At 42.8% G+C, this 24,813-nt stretch overlaps 1 protein-coding gene across 7 annotated transcripts in view; it reads right to left on the reverse strand.

Annotated features, from left to right (window-relative positions):
• The window catches only part of KIF1B (kinesin family member 1B), a 79,322-nt gene that overhangs the window by 25,839 nt on the left and 28,670 nt on the right, over positions 1-24,813 (reverse strand). For 3 of the 7 annotated variants that reach the window (XM_066564197.1, XM_066564196.1, XM_066564195.1), the window contains 13 exons: positions 24,093-24,226; positions 22,996-23,075; positions 22,537-22,612; positions 20,089-20,168; positions 18,601-18,707; positions 18,093-18,176; positions 17,748-17,928; positions 17,302-17,374; positions 6,003-6,099; positions 5,098-5,246; positions 4,692-4,870; positions 3,571-3,708; positions 2,599-2,847 (listed from right to left, as the gene is read on the reverse strand). In XM_066564197.1, the coding sequence (XP_066420294.1) occupies positions 2,599-2,847; positions 3,571-3,708; positions 4,692-4,870; positions 5,098-5,246; positions 6,003-6,099; positions 17,302-17,374; positions 17,748-17,928; positions 18,093-18,176; positions 18,601-18,707; positions 20,089-20,168; positions 22,537-22,612; positions 22,996-23,075; positions 24,093-24,226 (1,627 nt within the window). Of the gene's footprint in view, positions 1-2,598; positions 2,848-3,570; positions 3,709-4,691; positions 4,871-5,097; positions 5,247-6,002; positions 6,100-8,531; positions 13,368-17,301; positions 17,375-17,747; positions 17,929-18,092; positions 18,177-18,600; positions 18,708-20,088; positions 20,169-22,536; positions 22,613-22,995; positions 23,076-24,092; positions 24,305-24,813 lie in introns of those variants that run through there. The other 4 variants (XM_066564193.1, XM_066564194.1, XM_066564191.1 and 1 more) reach the window with 2 other exon arrangements.

Below are 24,813 nucleotides of genomic sequence, written 5' to 3' on the forward strand. Positions count from 1 at the left end.
TTGTTCACTGGAACAATTTTAACTTAGAGAAAAAAAAAAAAAAAACACATAATGCAAAAAAGTTTAAAGCTTCCTGTTTGCTGATGAAAATGCTGCATCTCTTCTGGAGAGTGGAGAGCAACTGCACACGAGCTGCACCAAAACAGAGCTGGGTTTGCAGCTGCTTCATCATGAGACAGTGCCAAGTTAGGAGTGGATGATATCTTAAGGTTTTCCTCCTCCTCCTCTTCCCACATCCGTGAGGACTCCCACTCCCCAGAGAGCCCCTAAGTGTCCCCCTGCACTTAGGCCAGCAGACTGAAAGAGGGGGGCTGGATTAGCAGAAAGATTGGTGAGGTAAAATGGCATACTCACAACAAAACTAGAAATTAAATTTAACAAACACAATTTTTTAAAAAACCAAAACAAAACCAACAGAACTCAAAATGATGGCAGATATTTTTAAAATAAACACATTAGGATTTAAATAAAATATCCCATAGTCCTCTCCCACCTCCCTTAAAAAAAAGCAAATGCTTGATATGTCACACCATTAAATAGAGTCAATCTTGAAGAAACCCAGCATGCCAGGAGAAATGGCTAAAGGGACCAGCTCTTTTTTGTTTTCTTTAAGAGTTACAAATAAAAGACAGTCATAGCACAGAGAGAGAAAAGAAAATAACCGTGATGGCCAGGGAGTTAGATAACTACATGCTCCATTCCTCCTCCTCCTCTCCTTCATGACCTGCACTTGTTATTGCTGATAACCTGACAACAAAATACTAAAAATTGTTTTATTTGTCCTTCACATTCTATAATGTATCAACCAGTACACACTTGGAAGTGATAAGGAATTCTGGTTTTGATACAAACTGAACACTGCCTTGTGCTCAAGACAATACTATGTAGATGGACACCCCTGGTGCTTGTAAGCCACTGTTCAAAAGCAGAATTCTCACACTGGAGGACACAGAGGGCTCACAATAGCTCCTGCTCAGTGGTGCTGGACAGTCTAACAGCCTCTGCCAGCAGAATGGGTACAACAGAAACCAAAACCTGAGGAAAGGTCACTCTCTAGCCCCATAACAGGAACTAAGTTTGATCCCTTGCCACATTCCCAGCTCTGTACATGCAGCTCACACCATGCAGGCTGGTGCCCAGAGTGCTGCAGCTCCACAGCTCAGAACTCTCCGCAGAGCAGGGACTCTGATGTGTGTGCCTGCCAGGAAGTGTTCACATTACACTCTGCAGCTGCTCAGCTCCTGCTCTGCTTCCTGAGCCCTCGGAGTGAGCAGGAACAGCTCAGCTCTTTCCCAGGCTCCAGGGGCACACAGGGCACCCTGGGCTCGAAGGAGCTGACAGCCAGCCCAGAGCAGCACAGATGGCTTTCCCAAACTGCTCCCCACCTGAACCAGATCATCAGAGTTTGGAAAACGTGGTACCAAGCTTTGCATGTAAGGGCACAGATTCAGAGACCACGGAGGACTAACACAGTTTCTTGCAACTTTAGTAATTTTTGTTTAAAAACAGGATCAAGGAAGTTCCAAGTTTCACTACTGACAATGCCTGAGGTTAGACACACTACACTGAACTGGCCAAGCTCTGGTCCCTGTTTCTTTGTTCCTCCCTTCTGCTGGCCATGGAGCCCTTTTTGTACCATGCCTGTGGCAAGCACCTTAATGAGGATGTTGGCTTACAGGGTAAGCAAGGAAGCACAAAAGCATCATCAGGGGAGAGGGAAGCAGCAGAGAGAGGAGCCAAGCCCCTAAATAAAATGTTTCTGTTTCTTGTAATGAGAAACGTGCTAGTGAGACTATTACTGAAAAAACAGTGTGAAGAACTACACTTCTTTAATGTAACTTGCTGTCCTCAAGGGTCTACATCACAGACTGAGGTCTGGTAATGCCCTAATTCTTTCTGTTCTGGAAAGCTCAATAATATTCTAAAATACACCAAGCAAACCTGTTTCAGGAACCCAAGCACAGTGCCTGGGGAAAGTGCTGATAAACAGAGACAGTGAATTTCAATGCTGATGACCTTCCACCGTGTAATACTGGCTACAGAGAGTCAAGCATAATCTGAGAAGCCAAATCATCTCAGAGAACACTCTCCAGAAAGGACCATTCTTCTTTCTCCCCATGCCATCTTTTTGTATGCAGCAGATGTTAAACCTGTTTTCAAAAACAATAGATTTCTGGGTTTGGACTGAAAGACTTCCCACCATAATCAGATTCTCTTCCATGGAAAAAAATAACATGCTACAATTCTGTCTTAGTGACCCTGCAAATAGGGAATTCTATGAAGTGACGGCTAAATAGGGAATTCTATAAAGGTTTAAATTCTGTATACAAACCCCCATTCATTCCAAGCTGCAACAGTTACCTACATTTACTCACACTGTTGCATCTAAGGGTTATTTTCTCAATTACTACTTTGGTCTTCATTCCAGACATAGGAATTTAAAACTTAATGTTGAACTACACTCATTCTCTGGCAATTCCAATTTATGGACACGGATATTTTGGCTAGACCGACCATCTGTGTAGCACAAGGCAAAGCCATTGCAGTCTGCAGCAAGAGCTGGTCCCTTTTGGCCATTCTCAGAGTAACCTCACCAACCTTCCCACTAAAATGAACCAAGGGGATCGGTCGTAAAACGGGTCGCGCCCATCATTGAAGAGGTCTGATCCCTCCTCAGTCCCAACGTCGGAGCCAGTGTCATCCACAAAGGCCTCATCATCAAAGTCCTCCATCTCATCCTGCTGCTCATCTGCCAGCTCAGTGATGTCGGAGTCGGCCGTGGAGAAAGTGGGGGAGGGCGTGCGATCGGCCAGGCGCTCGTTGACGCAGCCATGGAATATGGGGGAGCTGCACATCAGCGAACGGACACCGATTAACAGGGTCAGCACACAGAACCTCACCAACAGCCCTTTGATGCCATCAGCACACAGACCCCTCCACAGCGAGCAACGCCTTCAAACCACCTGCACTGCAACCAAACGGGAGCGAGGCGCTGCCAACAAAGTCAGGGAAAAGAGTGTCCTTGAACGGAGCAGGAAGCAAATGAAAAAGGAATAGAAACATGGCTGAGCATATAGAACTGAGCATGTAGAACTTGAGAGGACATCCATGTAATAGAGCTACATTTCTTATTTCCAACACAGCAGTTCTGCAAATAAAAATATTGTAAAGGCGCGGCCGACAGCAGGAAATATTAAAGAATCCCATCAGACACTTCCCTAAGGTATGACCAAACTATTTGAATCACACATAGGAGAGACTCTGGACCACTTTTCCAGTGTTCTTCGTATTCTCACAGCTCTGCTCCAGTGACTTTAGATGGAACTTAGCCGGTTATATTATTTTAAAATAAATTTATAACTTACTAAATGCTCACTCAAAGCACATTCTACTACTAGACACCTGAACTGGCAACATTCTAAAGCTCATTTTCTACTCTTAACTGTCTTTAAAGTCTATTCCAAATCCCTGAAAGACAAGACCCAGCTGGCCCAGAGGCCACACGGTTAATTCAGCCCTGCACGCTGAGCCCGAGCCGGCAGTGCAGCAGCACTGAGGCGCTGGCCGTACCTGCCCACGAGCTTGAACCAGTGGAAGCGGTCGTAGAAGGGGTCGCTGCCCGTCATGGAGCCCTCGGGCTCCTCCTGGCTGCCGGAGGCCACTTCCCCCGCCCGGTCGTACATCTCCCGCATCAGCTCCAGCCTCTGCCTGCAGAGACAGCGGCAGCAAAGAGCTCAGAGAGAGGCGGTAAGGAGGCAGAGAACACAAAGTGAGGTGTTCGCCTCACTGGCTTCACCTGTGCCAAGTTACAGCTAAGAACAGAGGAGACCATGCCCTAAGTTTGGTGCTTTGCTAATTCCCCAAAATGTTAAGAGTCTGGTTGTCAGCTAAGCCCTCTAAGCACAAGGCAAGGTCACTGCAGAAGCTTACATAAATCTTGGATTTCAATACACTTCTAAATATTCCTCTTTCACATCTAATTCTGGCATATTTTTTGCTCCAATTTTTTTATCAGACCATGTTACTGAGTAACTTTGGCAGTTCTTTGCATTCCACTCCAGAAATGTTGGCATTTTGATTCCAAAGTGAACCAATTCCATTATAGACTCTAATTATCCATTTCTTTTATTGAAGAAAACAAGTGTTTCACACTGCAAGATCCTTCGTCTAGAAGTTATTAGTATGAAAAAAGTCTTTCAGTCAATATTTAGAGAATGGGGAAAAGAAACGTCATTTACATGTGACGAAAATAATTCAGATTGCAGTCAGAATTTGTGACAGAATTTGTGTAGCTTCCATAGAAATAAAATCTTCTTTATTTAAGATTTTTATGATAAATTATGTCATATACTGCCAGGTTATATAAAGCAGGTGGCAAGGAAATTATTACAGTGGAAGGACTGAAAAAAGTAATGCAGGGAGATGAGCTGTGATGAGTCTTATTACATTCAAAAGATAAAGTCTAACCTCAAATTACAAAAATTAGATGTGAAGCTAAGGTTAGAAGTTGGAGAAAAGTGCACTTGTTCAAACAATCTGAAAAGCTGGTATTTAGAACATCCCACACTGTCTAGAAAGTTTGGGAGGACACAGAGAAAAAACAGAAACTGATAAGGAACAGCGAGGGGAGAAATTTTGGAGTGAAGTTCCTAGGACACAGGGAATGCTGCTCTCTAGTACTACTGACATACTTGAGCTTTTCCAAGGACCAGTAATGCGTCGCTCCGTTCTTCAGGTCCTGCACCTCCACGGCCACCACGGTGCGGGGGAACAGCCGGCGCTCCCGGCCCTTCTCCGGCTCGGCGGGCAGCAGCTCCGGAGGCAGGGGCGAGTACAGGGTGTCCGTGAGCAGGACAAACTGGAACTGCACCTGCATGGCACACACAGCACCCGGGTCCTCAGCAGCCACGTGCTGCCGTGGCACGTTCACCCACACAGAACCCGAAGCAAGGACTCGCAATTGTCTGAACCCTTTTGCAGCCCAAATTAATAAGCAAGAGACATACAATTACAAGAAACTCAGAGCATTTACAGCAGGATTATACAGTCAAAACTGATGGGTCAGAAAACTCAAAAACTGGCTCTGCATGTCCCTACCTTTTTCTTTAACTCTACACTGATTGCATTGGCTTCCTTCAGATACACTGCATTTCCCCAGAGCTGGTCCCTCAGTGAAGTGAACTGGTGGAATTTCCACTTCCTGAAAGCCCACTGGGCGAGTTCGTATTCATGGCGTGTCCAGGGCACTGGGAAGGGCAAAGAAAGAGAAATAAAACAATGTGGCTTCCTCTCAAAACCATCATATGCAGTATCCAATACTCCTGCTGACTGTGCCATCAAGCTCTCAACATATTTTCTGGAAGAGCAGAAAACAAAATTCTACATTTTCATTATTCATCATGGAAAAAACTGAACTCAAACTTCCTCAACATTAGCAGTGGAGATTAATGATCATGTAAATGAGATTTGGAACAGAGGAAACAATATTTTTTCTGCTCCTATTATTTTAAGTTATTTGGCAACCATTAAAGCCAAATGCTGAAAGAGTGAAATGAGAGCAAGTATAATGAGAGTAATAAATTATCTACTGTCCAGAAATGGAGTTATACAGACATGTCACAGCATTCTAAGAATTCCTAGCAAGGAGGAAAAGAGAAACTTCAAGATCAAAACAAGGAAACAAAGGCAACAGTGTTATTTTGTTTTAAGACATCTGAGCTTTGTTAGTGCCAGGAAGAGATTCCTTCAGGAGCACCAAATCAAAGCTTGGGGTAAAACTAATCTAGTTTGTGAACCAGTTGTATTAGAAGATGCATGCCTACAGTTCATGTGGAATGTATCCTATTAATGGGTATTTGAAATCTTGATGCTGAGAGGATTACAGATCACGAACTTGCAATGTTTTGCAGCTTTCCAAAGCAAGTTTTCTATTACAAGAGATGATACAGCAGCTGTTCCTTTAGACTTGGTTATATCCAAATTATTTTTAGCTTCAGACTCACCTTCTTCCTCCTCCTCCTCCTCCTCCTCTGTTGTTTCAGCTGCCAAGGACCGTGTCTCTACCTGCTTCTGGAGGGCCTGCAGTTTGCTCTCATAGTCCTGTGGGGAGAGAGGAGATGCTGTGTAGGAGGACAGACAAGAGCAGGAGGAAGCTGAGAGACACCGAGAGCTCAGAGCGACAGGCACAGACCACACAGACACCTGAGAGGGCTCAGTCACACCAGCACTGCACTGGTGCCATCTCCCCTGCAAACAACACAGAGGCCAGCACAGGATGGAAGAGCTGGTCTCCAAAATCACCACATTTACATGTACACAGTGTCTAGAAGAGGCAAAGCTTTAGGATGTTCTTTTGTGGGGTTTTTGCTAAAGACAGGAAGAAGGGGATTTTATTTGGAGGCTGGCTGCTGCTTTCAGAGAGGTAGAAAAGAAACAGAAATAGAGAAAAATGCAAAAATAAATTTGAAAGGGGAGGATTATTCACCTTCATTTTCTCAAACAGAAGGATTAACAGCACCACTGATTTGCCTTTTTATAAAAAAAAAATTAATTTCAAATATTAGTGGGGGAAGCACTTTGTTTTCAATTCGATTTTCCCCACAGCATGCAAGCACCACTCTCTCACGTGTATTTAAGGGATCAGAAGATAAAATACCACCACGGCCCTGGCAGAGAAGTCTGTGCAGTGCCTTCCCCACGAGGAACACTTCAGCAATAGCTTCTGGAACAACAGCATTTTCTTCCTGTTCAGACCTTATCGTGCCTTGAAACAAATGCTACTTAAACCTAATGAGCCTTTTATTATTTGCTGGCAAAACAAATACAAATTAGAACAGACTCTGTCACTGTGCTCTTGGTCTCAAAGCCTATCCCACGAGGGTATTTTATTTTTTTAAGATAAACCTTTAGGATATTATTACACAAATTAAACTGGTTTCTCAAGATTTTTATACAAGAGTTACAACAACAATTCACTAAGGGTGTTGTTGAGTTCTTAAGAATTCTTGAGGGCACTCATCTTGTATTCCAACCTTCTCTCTTCCACAGTTCCACATCCTAAAATTCTTCTCCAATGCCCAGTTTGTAATAATAGATTCTTAAGTCCAAGAGCTACAGAATAAAAGCTTTACATTTTCCTCTCATCCCACTTAAGCACCCCACCTACAGAGCTGCATCACTTATCCACAATATGATGGTGTCAGCTTCAGCCAGGAAGGCTTTGGAAAATGAAAATGCAGCCATCATATGAAGGCCAGAAGAAGTTCCATTTTTGCTCTCAGGGATATTGAATTCGTGGTATTCAAAATCCTGCACTTTCTAAGGGCACAGCTACCATTTGTTAATGCTATCTTTAGAAAATATTACTCATGAACCTGAAAGAATCTGAAGGTGTTTCTCCTTTCCAAATAGAGTCTAATTTCTTCTTGAATATTTAATTTGGCTAAAATGCTCCTTCTTAATTTGTTTCTGCTCCATTCACCCTAAGTTGGCTACTAACTTACACAGGAAGTAACCTCAGCCCAGCAGTGTAAGCACTGCAAACAAAACAAATGCACATCCTTTCTTTTGATACTCATCCTGAAATTCTTACACTCACCAAAAATCTATTCTAGACTCCATGAAACTTCTCATGAAGTATCAGACTTATCTGCTCTTCTGAAATGCCCAGCATAATCCTGAACTATGTTTTTAACATAAAGGCACTTTTTTTGATCTATTTCCCCCCATTCCATGCAGATAATGCTGTTACATTTGAAACTGAGATAGAACTGGTGAGATGCAAAGTGACACAAATAAGCTTCTCTCGCTTGCAGGGAAAGGCAAAGTATTTTATTTTCCTGTAGTCTGAAGTCAATAACGTCATTTTGAGCAGCTAAATTGTAGAAATGGAAAGCTCTTCAAGTAGCACTTTAGTAGAATCTTTCCAGATTCTTTTGGAGAAACTGAAAAGCTGGAGAGGGAATGGGGGTTGGGGGATACAAAAAAGACCCCAACCCACCAACAAACCCACACCCCATACACTCAAACTGGACACAGCTTTTTAAGACCAGACTGGAGCAGTTAAAGCAGAACAACTGAGAGGTGATGTCTGCCCAGGTACTGCCATGTCTGAGTCTCCCCTGGATTTGAGGGGCACAGGAAAGTCCATTTCTTTTGCCTTCAACGAGCAAATGAAGGCAGAACAGCCAGCTCTGTGTTTTTTTCCAGAATTTAGATAGACAGCACACAGGGTGGTACAATGGGACAGCACTGAAGATGGGAATGGTTTATAGTTCCTTGTGCTACAAAAAGCTCTTCTTTTCTTTTATACTGAATTTAAATAAGCTGTCTGAGATGGACACAAGCGTGCTTTGCTGCTTTCCACATAACAGCAGAAACACCAGAGTGGATGAACTTACGAGAATCAGACTGAGGAACAATTAAAGAAACCTTTATAACTCTGCTGGAACAAGCCCAACCCCAAGATAAATAAAAGCAGGACAAGCCTGCAGTCAAGTTTCATCTCCATTTCACTGATACAAGTCTGACACTTACAAGAGTATTTCATAGTTTATTGAAAGAGCACTTGTTACAATACAAACCAGTTCTGCTTTTCACAAGGCAGATACTTGCTCTTAAGACAATCCAAAACAACAGACAGATCTGAAAATCCCATTTAGTTTAAAGGCAGCTCACTGCTTTCTTTACAGTACAAATAGTTACACAGCATAGATTTCTCATGTGGCAGCTCCTGAAGAGATTTAATGGGAAGTATCCAAGAAAAATTTCAACAAAAAACAAGTTTCAACATGTAAAGGACACAGTGAGGAAGATACTGAAACTATGCTGAATGTACTGATAAAAACAGCATCCTCTAATTTGACAGATCCCTAAATTCAGATTGCTTGAGGAAGGATGTTGGAGTCAATGTGAGTGAGGAGCATTAGTGATGTGCATTTAATGCCACCCCCAAGTCCAGTGTCCCAGGGAGTCCTAGAGAAGCCATCCCAAAGGCACAGGTGGATCCAAGCCAGCTGCCAAGGCACAGCAGCACTTGGCAAAGGCAACTGAACTTAGTAAAAGAGCACTTCCACCATGGATGCCACATTTCCATCACCCTGAAAGCCTTTTCACACAGACATCAATGGAAGCAGCTGTCTCACTGTTCATTAACTCCATTAACACAGGATTTGGAGTGGGAGTTGTGTGCATTTCTGAATAGTGCAAGGAGATCCACAGTTCTCACACTGCTTCCCTTATCAGATGAAGCACTGCACTGCAATTCATATCAAATTCTTAAATATCCTCCTAAAAGCCAGGAAAAAAGCTGCTTCCTTGGAGCAGACTGGGCTCCATTCTGACACTGACTGCCTTTTTTCTGCTTTGTCAAATCATACAGCACAACAAGCAGGGCTGTTCTTCCAGTGCTGCACTAAAACACTGGGGTAAGACAGACTGATGGCAACCACTGCCCACCAGCACCACCCAGGCATTTACAGAGAGTTCTTTTCTGAGTTTAAAGTGAAATAAGTTGGCACAAGCATTTTAGTGTTCAGCATTAAGGATCAAGCAGCAGTTTTAGTCTCGTGTCAGTAGTTGCATGGACTCAGAAGGACTCTGTGCTCAATCCCGTGGTGATTCCATACAGCAGCACAATCCCCCAGAACACAGACAGGAGATGGGATTGCTCTGGTCTCTGCCACCAGCCAGCCCCTGCAGGCTGCTGTGTCTGCCTATGTACTCCTAGGGAACTGAGAGCCTTTCCCCAAGCATGCATGCTCAACAGAGTCCAAGCCTTTTGGAGGATATATAAGAACTCATTATGCTTGACATGCACAAAACCACAGTGCAATGCACTACTAAAACAGGATTCTAAAATAAAAACAACAGCAAAACATTACTTGCAGCCCAAACCTCATTTTGCAATTTGGACTCAAGCTCAAAGAAAGTATTGCTCATCTACAAGCCTTCTGTTCTTTAAGAATCAAGGCATTTTTGGAAGCAATGCTTTATTTCCTTTGTTCAAGTAGGCCAAAGCATGAGACAAATGCAAGTTACAAAGCCAGATCTGGACACAGAACTAAACCTGCCATAAAGAAAACTCCCACTTTGTTCTTTTAGGAGTTTTAGGACTGACTTTGTATCTCCTTCAGCAGAGGCCACCATCCCATCAGTGATACATGTGCTGAGAATTAAGAGCTGACACTTGATTACTTGATATGTAAATAGCACGTGTGTTGCAACAGCCCCTACAACACGCCCAGCTGAGGCAGGGGAGAAGCAGGATAGGACAAAAAATATGGGAAATAAGCTTAAGACGCTTGCCACTCACCTACAGCTATGCTGAGCCACACACAAGTAACAATTACCAGTAGGGCTTATATTTTATAAAAAAATAAGCAACCTCAAGTAAATTCAGGATACTTGTGCAAAACAGCACAAATACACTGCAAAGCAGACCTACCTTACCAAATGTGGTAGAGCGTCCAATTTTGTTTTTAAAATTTTATTCAAGTTAAATTTAAAAGCAAAATAAGTCCTCAAATATTTCTATTGGCTTACAGTTAAGGCCACAGATTTTCCAAAGTAAGAGCAACTTTGTCTTGCACTTTTGGAAACTCAGAAAATAACCCAGCATCATTCAGGTTGGGACTCTCCAACTGCAACAAAACCTCAAAGCCTATTCCTCAATCACTAGTTTTTCAGTAATTTGCTTGGAACAATCTGAAGCAGGAATGGCAAGCCTTTGTGTTATGGCAAATTACCTGCAAGTGCAACCCCCTTCCGAGCAAAACAGACATGAAAGATTTCAACTCGCATTTTGAGTGTGGGGAGAAGGAAAACTCATCTTACTTTCTGCTCAAAGCAACCTTCTCCTTTATTAAATGAGTCTTGAATTCTAGTTTAATCCAAGACCAGAGGCACTAACATGAGGTATCACATAAAGATGAAACAGTTCAATTCTCCCATCTCACAGGAGAATTCATCCAAAAGTAGTGATTTATAAATCTTCCTAAGAATAACTATTTCAAGAACATCTCCCAGACTCATGCCTGAGAAAGCTGAAAACATAAAATAAAAGAATTAGCTTTTTGAGTGCACCAGAGTGTTGAAAAATCCTAGTTCCTTTCCACAGTCTCAGTATAATAATTAAAACCTATTATATTTAGAGATACAATGGGAATTAGAAAAAGCTTGTTTCCAAATAATTGCTTCAGCATTATATATATATTCTGACATAAAATTTCATTCAGGCTGGTTTAACTGTCACAGCAATTTCATACCAATATTTATGAACTTAAGCAGAAGGAGAAGAGACATCTACTCAGGGAGCGTGACCCAATATCTCTTCTTAATTTCTTTATAAAAAAGCCAACAACTTTTGGTTTATGGATTATTATTACTATTAAAAATTGAGTTAAGAGTGGAAAATATTGTTCTGAAGAACCAGATCCATTTATAAACAGATGGTCAGTTTCCTTATTGCTAAGAAAAAGGTCACAAGAAACATTCAATGCTAGAAACTAAACTCCTCTTTTGATTGTCTACATAAAACACAGGAGGAAGGTAGCACTTGGTAAGTTCCAGACAATATTTTCAGCATTAGAAAAATACTTCAAGACACACACACACACACAAAAAAAAAAACTTGGTAAATAAGCTAGAGGGAAGTTCTCCCCGCCACCTCCCTCCCTCCGAGTCTTCTAGTCTATGAAAAAAGTTCTTACAATTTTTCAGAATATTCTTCCAGGGGATGCTGTTAAAACTGCAAGGAAAGTCACATGCAAAGTGCCCGGGCCGCAGGGCCGGAGCCTGGCGCTTGTGCTGCGCCTGTCGGGCTGTGCCCGGCCCGAGCCGAGCCGCGGGCCCGAGCCGGGGCAGGCGGGCCCGGCCTGCCCGGGCCCTGCTCATACCGCGGTTTCCCTGCCCGCTTTCAGGTTGGGGGCCGAGAACTGGCGCCTCATGCGCGGGGGCGTCACGAACGGGCCGTGCTGGCCGGGCCGGTCCGTGTGTTTCGGGGCGCTGCCCTCGGCCCCGGGGCCGCCGTAGGGCTGGCGGTGCTGGTGCAGGTGGCGTTTCTGCTGGAAGCCCTGCGGCTCCGCGCTGTGCGGCGGCTCCGCGCCGTGCAGCGCCTCGGAGGAGCCCGAGGCCTGGCGCCGCAGCCCCTTCTGCGAGCCGCTGTTGAGGGAGTTGCTCCTCCAGCGCAGCGGCGGCTGCTGCTGGCTGCCGGGCTGAGGCGGCGGGCCCAGCTGCTGCCGGTTCACCTGGATGTTATCCTGGCTCCTCTGCGGCCCGTAAAGATTCCACAGCTGCTGCGGATCTTTAGAAGCGGCTTTGCTTTCTTTCTCTTTGCCTTCATCTTTGTTCTTATCGTCTTCTTTCGGAATTCTGACCTCAATAACTTCATCCTCGGTGATAATGATGTGGGTGCCTGGACTCCACGAGTTCCTGTGTTTGGGATTGCTTTTGAAAGGAAACCGGGGTTTGCGATTTTCAGGTGGAATAAACCGGTGAGGCATATTCTGTCGACGAAGCTGTTTTGCTATTTCCTGCTGCTGCAGATTTTTAAACCGAATCTGTTCTTGCCTCATCCAACGTAAACGCCCGCGTCTGAAAGCTGGATCACCTGCCATCAACTGAGACACACGCTCCTCCTTAGCAAGATCGTCATTCTCGCTTCTCTTTGCCTCATCTGTGGGCTTCTTATCCACATCCACTGCACTGGCAGAGTTCGGAGACTTAGCATTAGCTACAGTTGACTGAGCTTTGTCTGGAGACCCTATCAGGGGTAAAACCTTCTCCATTTTTAGCATTTTATTTCTGAGAACTTTGATCTCTTCATCCTTCATGTTGTTCTGCTTCTTCACTTCTTGCAGAATATCTTCCAATTTGTCTATGTGCACCTTGAGGTCATCCACATCAGTTATTCCTTTACCATTGGCCATTACATCTTCAATCTTTTCGTCTCCAACTCCCACTGTATCCCAGACATCCCGAGCGACAGCTCGCCACGATTCGCGCTCATTTGGGTCTTTTTTCCCATACATGGCACAAAGCTCTTTCATTTTAACAATGGCCAGAGCCTCAATCTCCTGCCTACTGTGCCTGAAGTCATTGAGCGCTACCTCATAGCATATCTCCTTCACAGCCTGAATCTTTAGGTCTGAGATGGTGACCCATTTGGAGTCTTTGCTAAGGCGTCGCCGTTGGGGTATCTGGTACATTTTAATAGGTTCTCGTTTCTTCCCACTGCTGGGGAGGCCACACTTTTTTACAATGGTTTGGAGCTTGCTGGGGGGCAGCTTCTCTCTCAGGGAAGTGATCAGTCTCCAACTCTCCTCACACGATCTCTTGTCCGAATCATCCCCACTATCAGAGTCTGCATCCTTTGGAAAAACAAAAATCAAGAAGTGGCCCCAAAATAACCAAAATTAAAATTGTAAGAAAATGGAAAAGCTAAACAAGAAGTAGCAGGCAAAGAAAACTAAATCAAAAATCAAAATAGAACAAGTGATAAGGAGGTCCCTGAAGACTGAGTGTTAGGGCATTAAAATGCATCTTCAAGAGTCATGGCCTGTCAAAATTGGAGCTCTTCACTAAATAAAGATTAACATTATATTTAAGTCTTGTCATCTCATAATAGCTGATAATCTGAACTCTTCCCTCCCAAACCCTTCCGAAGTCTTTAAATAGACCGACTAAAACCAAGTTCCTGGTTTTAAATCTTAGGACCAAGTGTAAACTGCACTTCACACATGCTACAAAGACATGCAAATCCCCACCACACACATTTGCCTTGGTGACTGCTGTTGCTTCTTTCAGCAAATCCTCCCCAGGAAGGTGAGCACAACAGCCATAGAAGATGTCATGAGCAGCCAGAGTAAGTCGGGTTAACACTGGTTAGTAACGTTGCACGTGGTTGCAGGGATGCTCAAGTTTAGAATCCATTTCACTACAACAGCAGCCAGAGAAGTGTTAGACGATAAGAAAAAATGAAACAGAAGCAGCCGAAAGGTTCAATGTTAAAAGGACTGTAAGTGCCACTATGACAGACGAAGACAGTGGTTCATACTCCAAGACTTGCTACAAGCTAGAAGGATATCCAGAATCAGAGTTTCAGAGCTGGGTTGTGGTTTGTTTGTTTGACTTTTTTTTCCATTTGGTACCTTGTTGCTTAGTTTAAAGAAAAAAAAACCATTATCAGTCTTGTCTGTCCGAAGAATGAGTTTCAGCAGAATGCAGAGTAATGACTTTCTGGTTTTAATTGTTTTAATACAAATTTTCTACTTGATATCCTTGATTTGTCTTCTTTTCAAAACCTAGAGCCTGGAGCTTCCACACACTTGCTAACCATTATGCGCTTTGCTTCTTCATTACAAGTTTTCCACCTTTTGCTAAATGATTTTTAATGAGCAGTGCCTCGGGTTTCCACATGCTAGGAATGTCTGTTCAGATAAACTGCCACCCCAAGTTAAGGATATCCATCATTGCTTACTGCAACCAGGAATTAAAACAGACCACTTTTCTTTAAAGGCTGGTTAAGACATCTCTTTAACAAGCAAGAAGTCCTGTGTATTACTGTGATCCAAACACCTTCAACGCAGCTCTCAGTGTCTAATGCAGCTCTAACTAACATCCCTGTATTCCACATGGAGGTTTGTAACAGATGAGAAACCAGGAACAGTAACAGACACTTACTCTAAAACCAAAGGAAACCCAGGTCATTGAGCCAGCACCAGATTCACATTATTGAGCTTCTTGTGACTTAATGTAGTTTTAAGAACAGTACTAGAGAACCAACTTCTAGTTTAGGTCAAAATGTAAGCAAAACACTGGTTTAGAAACTCTTTGTGCGTTTACAGCTGACAAAAGTTGTGGCCTAAGGAAACAGCATCTGGCAAACTGCACACTGCAGTGGAAACCAAGGTTTCCCTGGAGGAAGCCCCAGGGTAGCTGGGCCACTCAGGGATACAACCAGGAAGGCAAAACGTGAACTACTCCAACATTAAGTCACAAGTTCCACAGGACTCTGAGAGTTACAAAACTACCATAGAACTACTTATGGGTAAAGCATGTCTTCGTGTCAAAAGATGATGAAGAGACACTGAGTCATGGCCCTGTGCACTCAGAGGTTACCAGACCAATTAGTGAAGCTATAATCAGAATTCCAATATCAACTGGCCACTGCAGAGGCATTATGACCATTTTAGCTCGATTACACACATTTTCACAATCAATTTGTAAAATGGAGAACAACTACTTCTACTCCCTAGTAATACTAGCAAGTCAAAGGTATTTTAGATGGCAATTTTGAGGGACAAGAGCTATTGTTTATTTTTTTGTACAGCACATCTAACAAATAAACATCCAGACTGGTTGGAATCTCAACATAAATACAAAACAATCTGGTAAACAGGATTAACTGGCTTCTTACATCTGAGATTATACTCCAGTTTAGACCAAGAATATTTATATCTCAATATCAGTCTTACAGAGCAGTAAGTTAGAGAACCTGTTACTGCAGCTGGCCGTGGCAGCCATGTAAACACTTTCAAGGCACACAAGCTGAAATGCACTCCCAGATTTCCCACTCTTTATTCAGCTATGGCTGCATGGATGCACTAATCCTGTCCACCCCAGGCTCTGCACACAGCAACACAGAAATCATGAGCTGTGTCAGCAAGCTCTGCTGTCACCTGAAATATTCTTATGGAGCACTGTGATAAGCAGGGCACTGCTCCCTGACCAAGGATCACATTTGATATGATCCCTTACAGCTAGGACAGGTGTCCTTCAAGAACTCCTGAGGAGTGTAGGGTCCGAAACCAGCAAGAACAAAACAAACTTGAAGAAACCAGCATCTTTATTATATTAACCACTCCACTCTCTAAAGAATTTCCCCTTAATCTGAAGTATTTGGGGAAATAAATTCCCTTCACTTTATAAATGCAGCCTTATTGGAATGAACTTCCCAGACAGCCAATTTCACATCTTTAATTCATACAATAGCTTAGCTTGTGCCAGTCAGCTAAAATTTGGGGGAGGGAATTCCATTACTTGCATCTCATTTGACACGTTGCCAAAAGTTACTCAATACTCAAACTATTTTTATTTTCACATTTTTACTGTGCTATTATTTTTGCTACCCAAATTTTAACTATAAAATTCCAGAGATAAAACATGATATTAGTCACATTTAAGCTTCTTTTCTGAACTAATAGTTGCCTTGGTCAAAGTCTACAGCCACTCCATCCAAGAAATGAGCCCCTTGTGATGAAATAATTAGAGATGCAGAAGTCTCTAAGTGTGTAATAGGAATTTAAAAAAATTATGTAGCTTCTTCCTATGGAAGCCACGGTACTTTGCTCCATTCTGGCTTGGGAAGAAGGGCAAGAGCTTTACAGTGCAAAGCCCAGCATGCATTTACCCCACAGTCTCCATCTCATACTACAGACATGAATCGTGAGTTTGAAATTTTTATCAGAATTCTGACCCAACTACATTTGTGTTCTGGCTAAAGACAACCAGCTAAAGCAGAATCAGGAGACTCAGGTTTCTTAGGGAAATCTAGACTTCGTTCCTGGGTTTGGTCTTGTTTTCCAAATTCACAGGGTGCTTGAAGACTGCATGGATTTCTATTTGTAACGCACTTCAGAGGTATTTGTTGTGAGAAGACCCAAGTCTTCCTATATCAGACTTAATTTATCAGATTTCCTATTTGACAAATACGTGGAGTGCTGGAACTGCCAGTGCTCTGAATGAGTTAACACACTGCTCCCTACTCAGATCCCCACCACTGGCTTGTGTACCACCAAGACCCTCACGAGGAACTCCATGCAGGGGAGGGAGAAGGGTTAAAACATGCACAATGCAGCAACATTTTCAGACGTCATTCAAAAACTAAACCTAGTGTATCAATGTTCTAGAAATCTCTTTGGCAGCACAAAATTAGTATGTTCTGGTGATCCAAGACAAAAATAAAGGCAAACATCCCAAGGAGTAGCTGTTTAGACTACTGAAAAGGAACTTCAAAAAACACAGAGCACAAAAATGCCCTTCTTTCAGGTTAACTTGCAAGAAATGCGATCTATCCCAACAAGAATTGATTAAAGCCTCTTTACTGTCAATCACAATCTCCGAATTAACCTGAAGGAGCTCACTCACACTGCTAATAATTCACTGTAGACACAAAGAATTTGAAAGCAAAGGGAGAACTGCATTGTGCAGACAACCCAAGCAGGTTTCCTAAACTTTCAGATAAGCAAGGACAGGAATTACTGTTTGCCAAAGGCATAGTTAATCAGGAGCAAGGACACATACCAGTCTTTGCTGCTCCAACAAGAGATCAGCTTCCTCCTTCTCTTTCTTATATAAGATCTCCATTTCTTGTAATCTGAAGATGAACAGAAGAACAGAAGTAGTCAGAGGTCATAAATTTCCTGTTGGTGTTACTCTACATGCACAGTCTCCTGAATTACAGTTCCATGAGTAAAAGGCATTGTCCTTAAAAGGAACTGTTCTCTGGCTATTCAGGGTTTCTGAAGTGAAACCCTGCAAGCTGCTTTTCAGCCTTTACCAAAAGGTCTGCAGCAGTAGTGGCCAGTGCTTACCTGTGATTTTCAAAGGAGCTGGAGCACTGAAACACTACAGTAAAATAAGAGGAAGCTTTCTGAACTTCCACAAGAGGTAGCACAGATGCTGTGAACCCAGTAACCTACTGCTGACTCTTCCTTCTTTCAGGTCAAAATTTTAAGTTATTTTATTACCTTTTCTCCATCTCTTGCTTCATGTCAATGCCCTGCTTCTCCAGAAGCTCCCTCTGAGCAAATGTCCAGTCAACTGGCTCTGAGGGAGTCTCAGCTGATGGTGTTTTCTCTCTTTCTGCTCGTGCTTGCTCTGGGTGGTTGAATCTGAAGACATGATTTTTACCCATGATGATACGATTTCCTAGGAATAGGAACAGAAAACTGCAGCTGACAGAAGGATGGTACCAAGTTCTATTTAAAAGATAAAGGTGACACTGCCCCTGAACAGCACCTAGCATTCCCCACAAATGATGTCAATGTCACATACAGAGAGTCTAAAAAAAAATCTGTGGTAACATTTCTTACCTGAGCGCAACTGCACAGGCTGCACAACCCTCTTGCCATTCACGTAGGTTTCTGATCGTTCACAAGGCTCCAAAGTAACAATAACTACAAAGAAAACATTGATGAGTGAGACTTTAGAGAGTCCTGAAGAGGAACAGAAGTGTGCAAGCCCCAGAGGCCTCTCATTTGCTGCCTATGTTCATACTAACACCAAAGAAGTCACTCACCCCTGGATGTCATGCTACTTAAAAATAACGACCCAAGGGGAAATCAATAGTACTGACTTCTCTACCTACTGCAGCTGGAAACTACTTTTTTTTTCATGTTTATAGTTAGCCAGGTCAGAATTTAACTGTTACACTGGCTGCAGCCTACAATTTGAAGCTATTATCACCTAAACAAATTTGATTTTCTTTCCCTAACACTCAAGAAATCAAGTCAAAACTGATCCTTTTCTTGAGGTCAGGAAACTTCCAGATCAGGGGATTCCCTGGGCAGCCAGGGAGCCTGAGGAGGAGCAGAGCTTCACCTTCGCCGTTGTTGTTCCTCTCGCTGCGGAAGACGCAGTGCTCCTCCTTGATGTGAGCCCCGCTCAGCACGATGTCCTGGCGCCGCTCCGCGTCGGCCTGGCCAACCCTGCAGCCAACAGAGGGGCATCAACAGCAAACCAGACACCTCCTGCAGCTCTGCACTGGACAGCACTGCCCACAAACACCCAGGAAAAGTCTGAGCTATTAAGACTACCCTTCACATGGAAAGGCTGGGACCAGCGCTGAATTGTGCACTGCAGAGAACCTGCCTGCTCTGCCATGAACTGGAGGATGACAAGAAAAGCTTTCCCTCCCTTAAAGCATGTCACTTGGAGAACTGTGAAATACCTCTGGGTTTAATGCAATTCCTTCCCTCTTGTGGAACCCTTCCCTTTTAGAAAGGGATGCAAGGTGGGGGAGCCCAACAAGAACTTCAGTGCTGTGTTCCAGCCGGCAGACAGGGACCATCCCTCCCACCAATCGCCTTCTGCACTTGAACAAAGGAGCACAAATGGCTCAGGAGGCTCCTGCTGAATAATTTGATGCCACAAGCAGTTTCATCAGCATCTAGACAGAGAGGTTGGCTGTACCCCTGGAGCACGAAGATGTATGTCCATTCCAAACCCAAGTGTTTGAGCAATTCTAGGTACAGACAACTTCATTTCCAATCCTAATGTTTATGAACTTGCTCTACTTATTAATTTACACATTTCTGATGCCAATGAGCTAGGCTCAATACTTATAATGACTTCTTAAGCCCCAGGCTATTCTAGTTGTCATTCTCTGCTGAATTCTCTACACTTGGACACTTCTCTCGGTGGGCTTAATGCACCTTAGAGTAGAGTACCACATGCCAGGCCCTGTCAGTGTACTCTCTTCCATTTGCTCCCCAGGAATATACAAATTAAGCAAGCAAACACAGCTTGGTGCTCAAAAAAAAAAAAAAAATAAAGTTCACCTCTCTCCTTCCAGCTGTTTTGAAAATAAATTTTGGAACAAAATCAATTTTTAATTGGAAGTCTGGCGATTCAATTTTATCTCATATCTGTGAATGCAGAACCCATTAAATGTGTACTGGCACGAATAACAATTTATTTAAACAATAAAGCTAACATTCAGCCATATTCCAGTTGCTATGGTTTTCAATCCTGCAGCCATCAAAATCTCTCATGCACTTCCAGTAAGTTTTACTACAAACTTAAGAGGGGATGTCATGCTTCCTTTTACTGCCCAGAACAATTTCTTAAAGCTGAGTGACTGCACATGTAACTTTTTGTTAGTTGGTGTTCTTACTTTAAACACCAAGTCAACTTAAAAGAAGTTGCATTTCTGCACTTTTTTCCACCTACAGCAATCTCATGTTTCATTTGTAGCTGCAACTTGAACAGCTCAAGGCACCAGGATTATTTCAACTCACGGTGTCTCCAGCTTGGGGATTTAAGCAAGCAGAGAAGGCAACTCCAGAGTGTGTCAGCACCAACTCTCACCTTGTGATGCCATCTTTGATGTAGTACAGCAGACATTCAGACATGAGTGGATCTTCATTAAGATTTACAAGATGAGGAGTCTGAAAGAACAAAAAGGAAAAGTTAATTAAGAACTGAGGTTCTGCTTTCAGGCTCCTTCCTGCAGCTCTGGAGGGTGTGCTTTAATCCAGCAGTTTTGCCACGTGTATCGAGATTATTCCATAATGGATTTTTTCAAACACAACCTCCTAAAGTATTGCAAAGCACCACAAAGTACCAGTGAAATACAGATGGCTTAGTTATCCAAAATATCAGTCCATGGAAGGAAGAAAAGCTTCAGCTGGAGAACAAGAAGTCCTTATAAAGTCTCTGTAAACTTTGATAAGGGAAGTCCAAGAGCAGAAAATGTTGCTTCAGTGAAATTTTGAAACTGATATGGAATCAACTTTGACTTTTCTTGGGCACAGGTCGGGTGCTTATTTGGCAAAGTCTGTTAAAATCAAAACAAAATCTAAAACTACCAGTATTCTCTGATACCAACAGCTAAGAAGCTCTTCATCTAAACTTCTTCTAAATTTAAATCCACTACAGTTACTAAACCAACCTTCTTTGGTGAAAAAACCCCATTGGAATCAGCAAACAAGTCACAAGGCCTTGGTGTGAAAATCTAGCCAGTGAGATGGCAGTAAGCACAAGCACAAAAGAAAAGGCAAAAATGGTTAAACATAAGTAAAGCAGAAGGACGATAAAAGAGAAACAAAACTGTTAATAAGCCACTTGTCCCTTTGTTACCCTCAAACAGAATAGATTTAGGAAGAATAAATAAATTTGGCTCAGATTCCTTATTAACACTATTTCCATCAACTTATCTTAAATGCAAAAAAGTTTATTTATGACAGCTTTTAACAGCATGATATTTACAGAAGCTCAAAAATTACTGGACAGTCATGATGAATTTGTTTTTGAATGAAGGTCTCTGATTGTCAATTGCCCAATGGAAGATTTAATTATAAGGACAGAAAGGGGGAGAAAAAATACAGCATTTTCACCCCTAAAAATCCAGGGGTGACCCAAAGCTGCAGCTGAAGATGTTCCACGCTGCCACTGCCGTTCACTGCACACATCAGCACTTGGAGCTCTTCAAAGCTCTTCAGTCAAGAGAAAAATGGAGAGAAACCAAATCCCAGACACAGTCATCTGCTGTAACACCACTACCACTTGCACCACTCGAATACTTTGTAAGAAATAAAGCTCCACAGCTTGAGAGATGATGCTGGCACACCCAGCTGTTGACTCTTTGCATATGATGAGATCCATACTGGTGCCTCAGAAGGGTAAAGTCTTTGTACAGAACACTTCACATTTTCTAGCTAAGCTCTCGTCTCCTACATTTTCACAACCAGCACAGTTACTAGAGGGACAGCTCAGGAACTGCAAGGATAGCAAGGAACAGAAGCAGACAGGACTGGGTTGGGAGTTTCACTTCTCCTAATAAATCCTACAGAGGTAAAAATAAATACTATCTATTACCCAAGCATCTACTTTATCCAGCTGGCATTTATACACAAACCTGATCAGCTGAAAATGCACCAAAAGAATCATCAAAAAGAGCTGATGGCCTCTGAGGAAAAATCTAAAAGGAGATGAGGATCCATAACGTAAGAGGAAGAAATGTAAAGAACACTCAATGAATCTGCCTCTTTACAAACCCCAGGCACTCCTGGAGTAGCTGCTAAAAGCAAAGTGGAGTTCTACCAACTCCAAGCATTGCAGACTAACACTATTCTAAGTGAAGGATTAAACATTTTAACCAATTCTGGGGTTCTGCATTTCTGTGCAGTGCCTCTGAAGAGGTCCCTGCTTAACCCCAGATCAAGTTTACTACACACTTGCACACTAAAGTATTTCCCATGCTGCTTGTTCAAAGATTTTTAAGATAAAAGAAAGTAAGTTTTTTTCCTTGTACTTCTTTTATAATTCTGCTTTACCTGCAGAGACAGGTTCTTTGCTAACCTAATTATTTTACACTTACAGCACTGATTTATGCCCTTTTCCTGCACAGTTCTGCTTCTTTCTGATTTCAGAAAACAGAACTAATGGCAAGTATTGAATTAAATATTCCCTTGCATCCCCTGTGTTCAGTGGTTCATTAGATCACTATCTTTTTTTCCAAGGGGAAGAAGGATTAACAAAAAATTCAAGGAGGAGCACCTAAACAAGCCTTAAATCTTCTCAAAGAAGAACAGGTAGAGCACACAAAGGTCACACACAGCTACTGCAGAAAATGGCAACAGAATTAAGACACGGCACCTTCTGATGTGCCACTGAATCAAGATACAGAAGGAGCTACTTCTCCTTGCAGCACAGCATCCTCTAAAGGAAAATCCAAATCAGCTCAGCTCTTATCACCCTCCTCCAGGTCAATTAGCTTTTTGGAAACATCATGCAAGAGTTAACAATTTCCTTTACCTTTTTGGGTGAGAAGACTCCCAGTGTTCCTCCATCTTCCCGAATGGCAACGCCCATTTCTGCCAACAATGCCTCCCTGATTGAGAAAAACAAGATATTGCCCCCATTTTAGGCTTCTGAGACAACGAAGGTCTAATGAAAGCCAGGTAATTACTGGATTAGACTTTGAGCCACCCTACCCAGGACTGTAACCACCTCAGGGCACAGCAGGGCAAGTTGGTAAACTTTTAGTCCAGAGTGGCCTATGGAACAGCAACTTTAACTGTGAACAGCAACTTTAACTGTGACAGACCCAGGAAAGAGCAGGACTTCCCCCAGCATTGCCCTGCTGCTCTACCTCTAACACAAGGGCCAGCAGAACCATCCCTAACACCATTCTCCATTGCTTTGAACAGGGTAACCTTCTCCATTTTCCACTCTCCAGAGACCATCCATACTGCAGCACTTTCCATTCCTGACCTTTCCATCCTAATGGCCTCTGTTTTCCTCAGTTTCTCTTCCCATGTTTCATTCAGCTCTGCAATGATCTTCTCAGACTCCTGTGTGAAAATACCAAAAGATGTTTTACAATTCTTTCCAAAGTTCTTCACATACACAAAGCAATTGAAGTCTGTGCTCTGTTTAGGCCTCAAATTAATTTCACATATAAAAAGCATTCTTAGCACCTTAAAACTCTTACTTATTTCCCTTAAAAGGGTAGGAAGTCCTGAAGGCAAGCTGAGGAGAAAAGATGACTTCATATCTAACCACAGTCACTTTATTTTGAACCACCTAAACTCATTTCCCTTTTTTTAAAAAAAATGTGATTTACAGACATGATTCAGTAACTGAATGCCAAGGAAATCCAGAGACCACACTGTTACTGCCATGGCAACAGAGGGTTTCCAATAGGAAAGGGAAATGCAGAGTGTGCTCAGCCCTGTGGCAGTGTCTGATGGCAAACATGAGAATGTTGCAGAGACTCAACACAGCCAACTCTCCCCATTCCTCCACCCATGGACATTGGGGGGGCTTGCACAAAAATCAAGAAATACTTCACTGTGATGCACTTTGCTGTGGTTTAATTCTGTGCAGCACTGGGACAAGGCTGCCTTTGTCTGGCCCAAACATGCTATTCTGTGCTTCACATTTTAATCTCTGGGGGCTGGGCGAAGACAACAGTGGCAGGATTATTCTTCCTCCTTTTTTTCAGCTTTGGGGTAATTTGGTTTTCTGACAGCTGAGTGCATTTGCAAGTCAGACTTGGCTCACACTAGAGCTGACCAGGCCTCTAAGTCTACACTTATGATCAAATTTTCCATAACTACAACTGCATCAGATGACCCGTAAATAAGAATCAAGAATTTAATTTATAATTTAATTGTAGCTCCAGGCTGCAATTAAACCTAAATCATCTTAACAAGAAAGGGTGTGCATGAACCCAGTTTCCAGCCCACTGCAGTTAAGTGCCCTCTTTACTGTGCAAGTGGGTTTCACACAGTTTCTGCAGACACAGGAGACATTTATGAAAAGAAGCCCTCCCAGGTCCATGATTCTTTAGCCTCCTTAACACCCACCTTCAAACGTTCAATGGCCTCTTCTCCTCCTGGTGTTGACATGATTCTTTCCTGTATACTGGACACAGATGTTAAGCCCACCTGACTACTGAGAGAGCAGGAGGATGGAGATGCAGTGAGGGACCCCATGGAGGCTGTGGAAAAATTGCCAGGACGTTGATTCTCGGAGGCTAGCAAGTATCTATGCTTATTGTTCTGAAAATCTTTCAGATCTGAGAGAGAGACACACAGACAGAGGGAAGGCAGGAAGATGGGAAAACAGGAAGGGGGAAGGAAGAGGAAAAAGGGAAGAAAGGAAGGAAGGAAATACCAGTGTAAGAGGAAAGCATTTAAGCAGCAACAAGGCAAGTTTTGTAATTTTTAGATGGCAGTTCTGAAACAAATCTTTTAATACTAGCAACAATAACATAATAACTCAACTCAGACCCTGAGGTTCACTAGGAAAGACTGCATCATAAACCTTTCTAAAGAAAAACGATTGAAAAAATAAATTACAGCTTGGCCAAAAGCAGCCATCCTGCTCCTCACTGAACACTAATTAACCTGAGCACCCTGAAGCTCAGAGCAGGACCAAACTGAGATGCTCATGAGATTAGTGCCATTTTGGGCTGAAGTCTGAGACACCAACCCCCTAAGCTCAGGAAAACATTCTCTTCCAGAGTCCTTTAATGTGAAATGATGATTCAGTAAATCTTTATCACAGCAGTGGTTCTGCTGCTCA

The sequence above is a fragment of the Molothrus aeneus genome, chromosome 21 (assembly GCF_037042795.1).
Source record: "Molothrus aeneus isolate 106 chromosome 21, BPBGC_Maene_1.0, whole genome shotgun sequence".
Lineage (NCBI taxonomy): Eukaryota > Metazoa > Chordata > Aves > Passeriformes > Icteridae > Molothrus > Molothrus aeneus.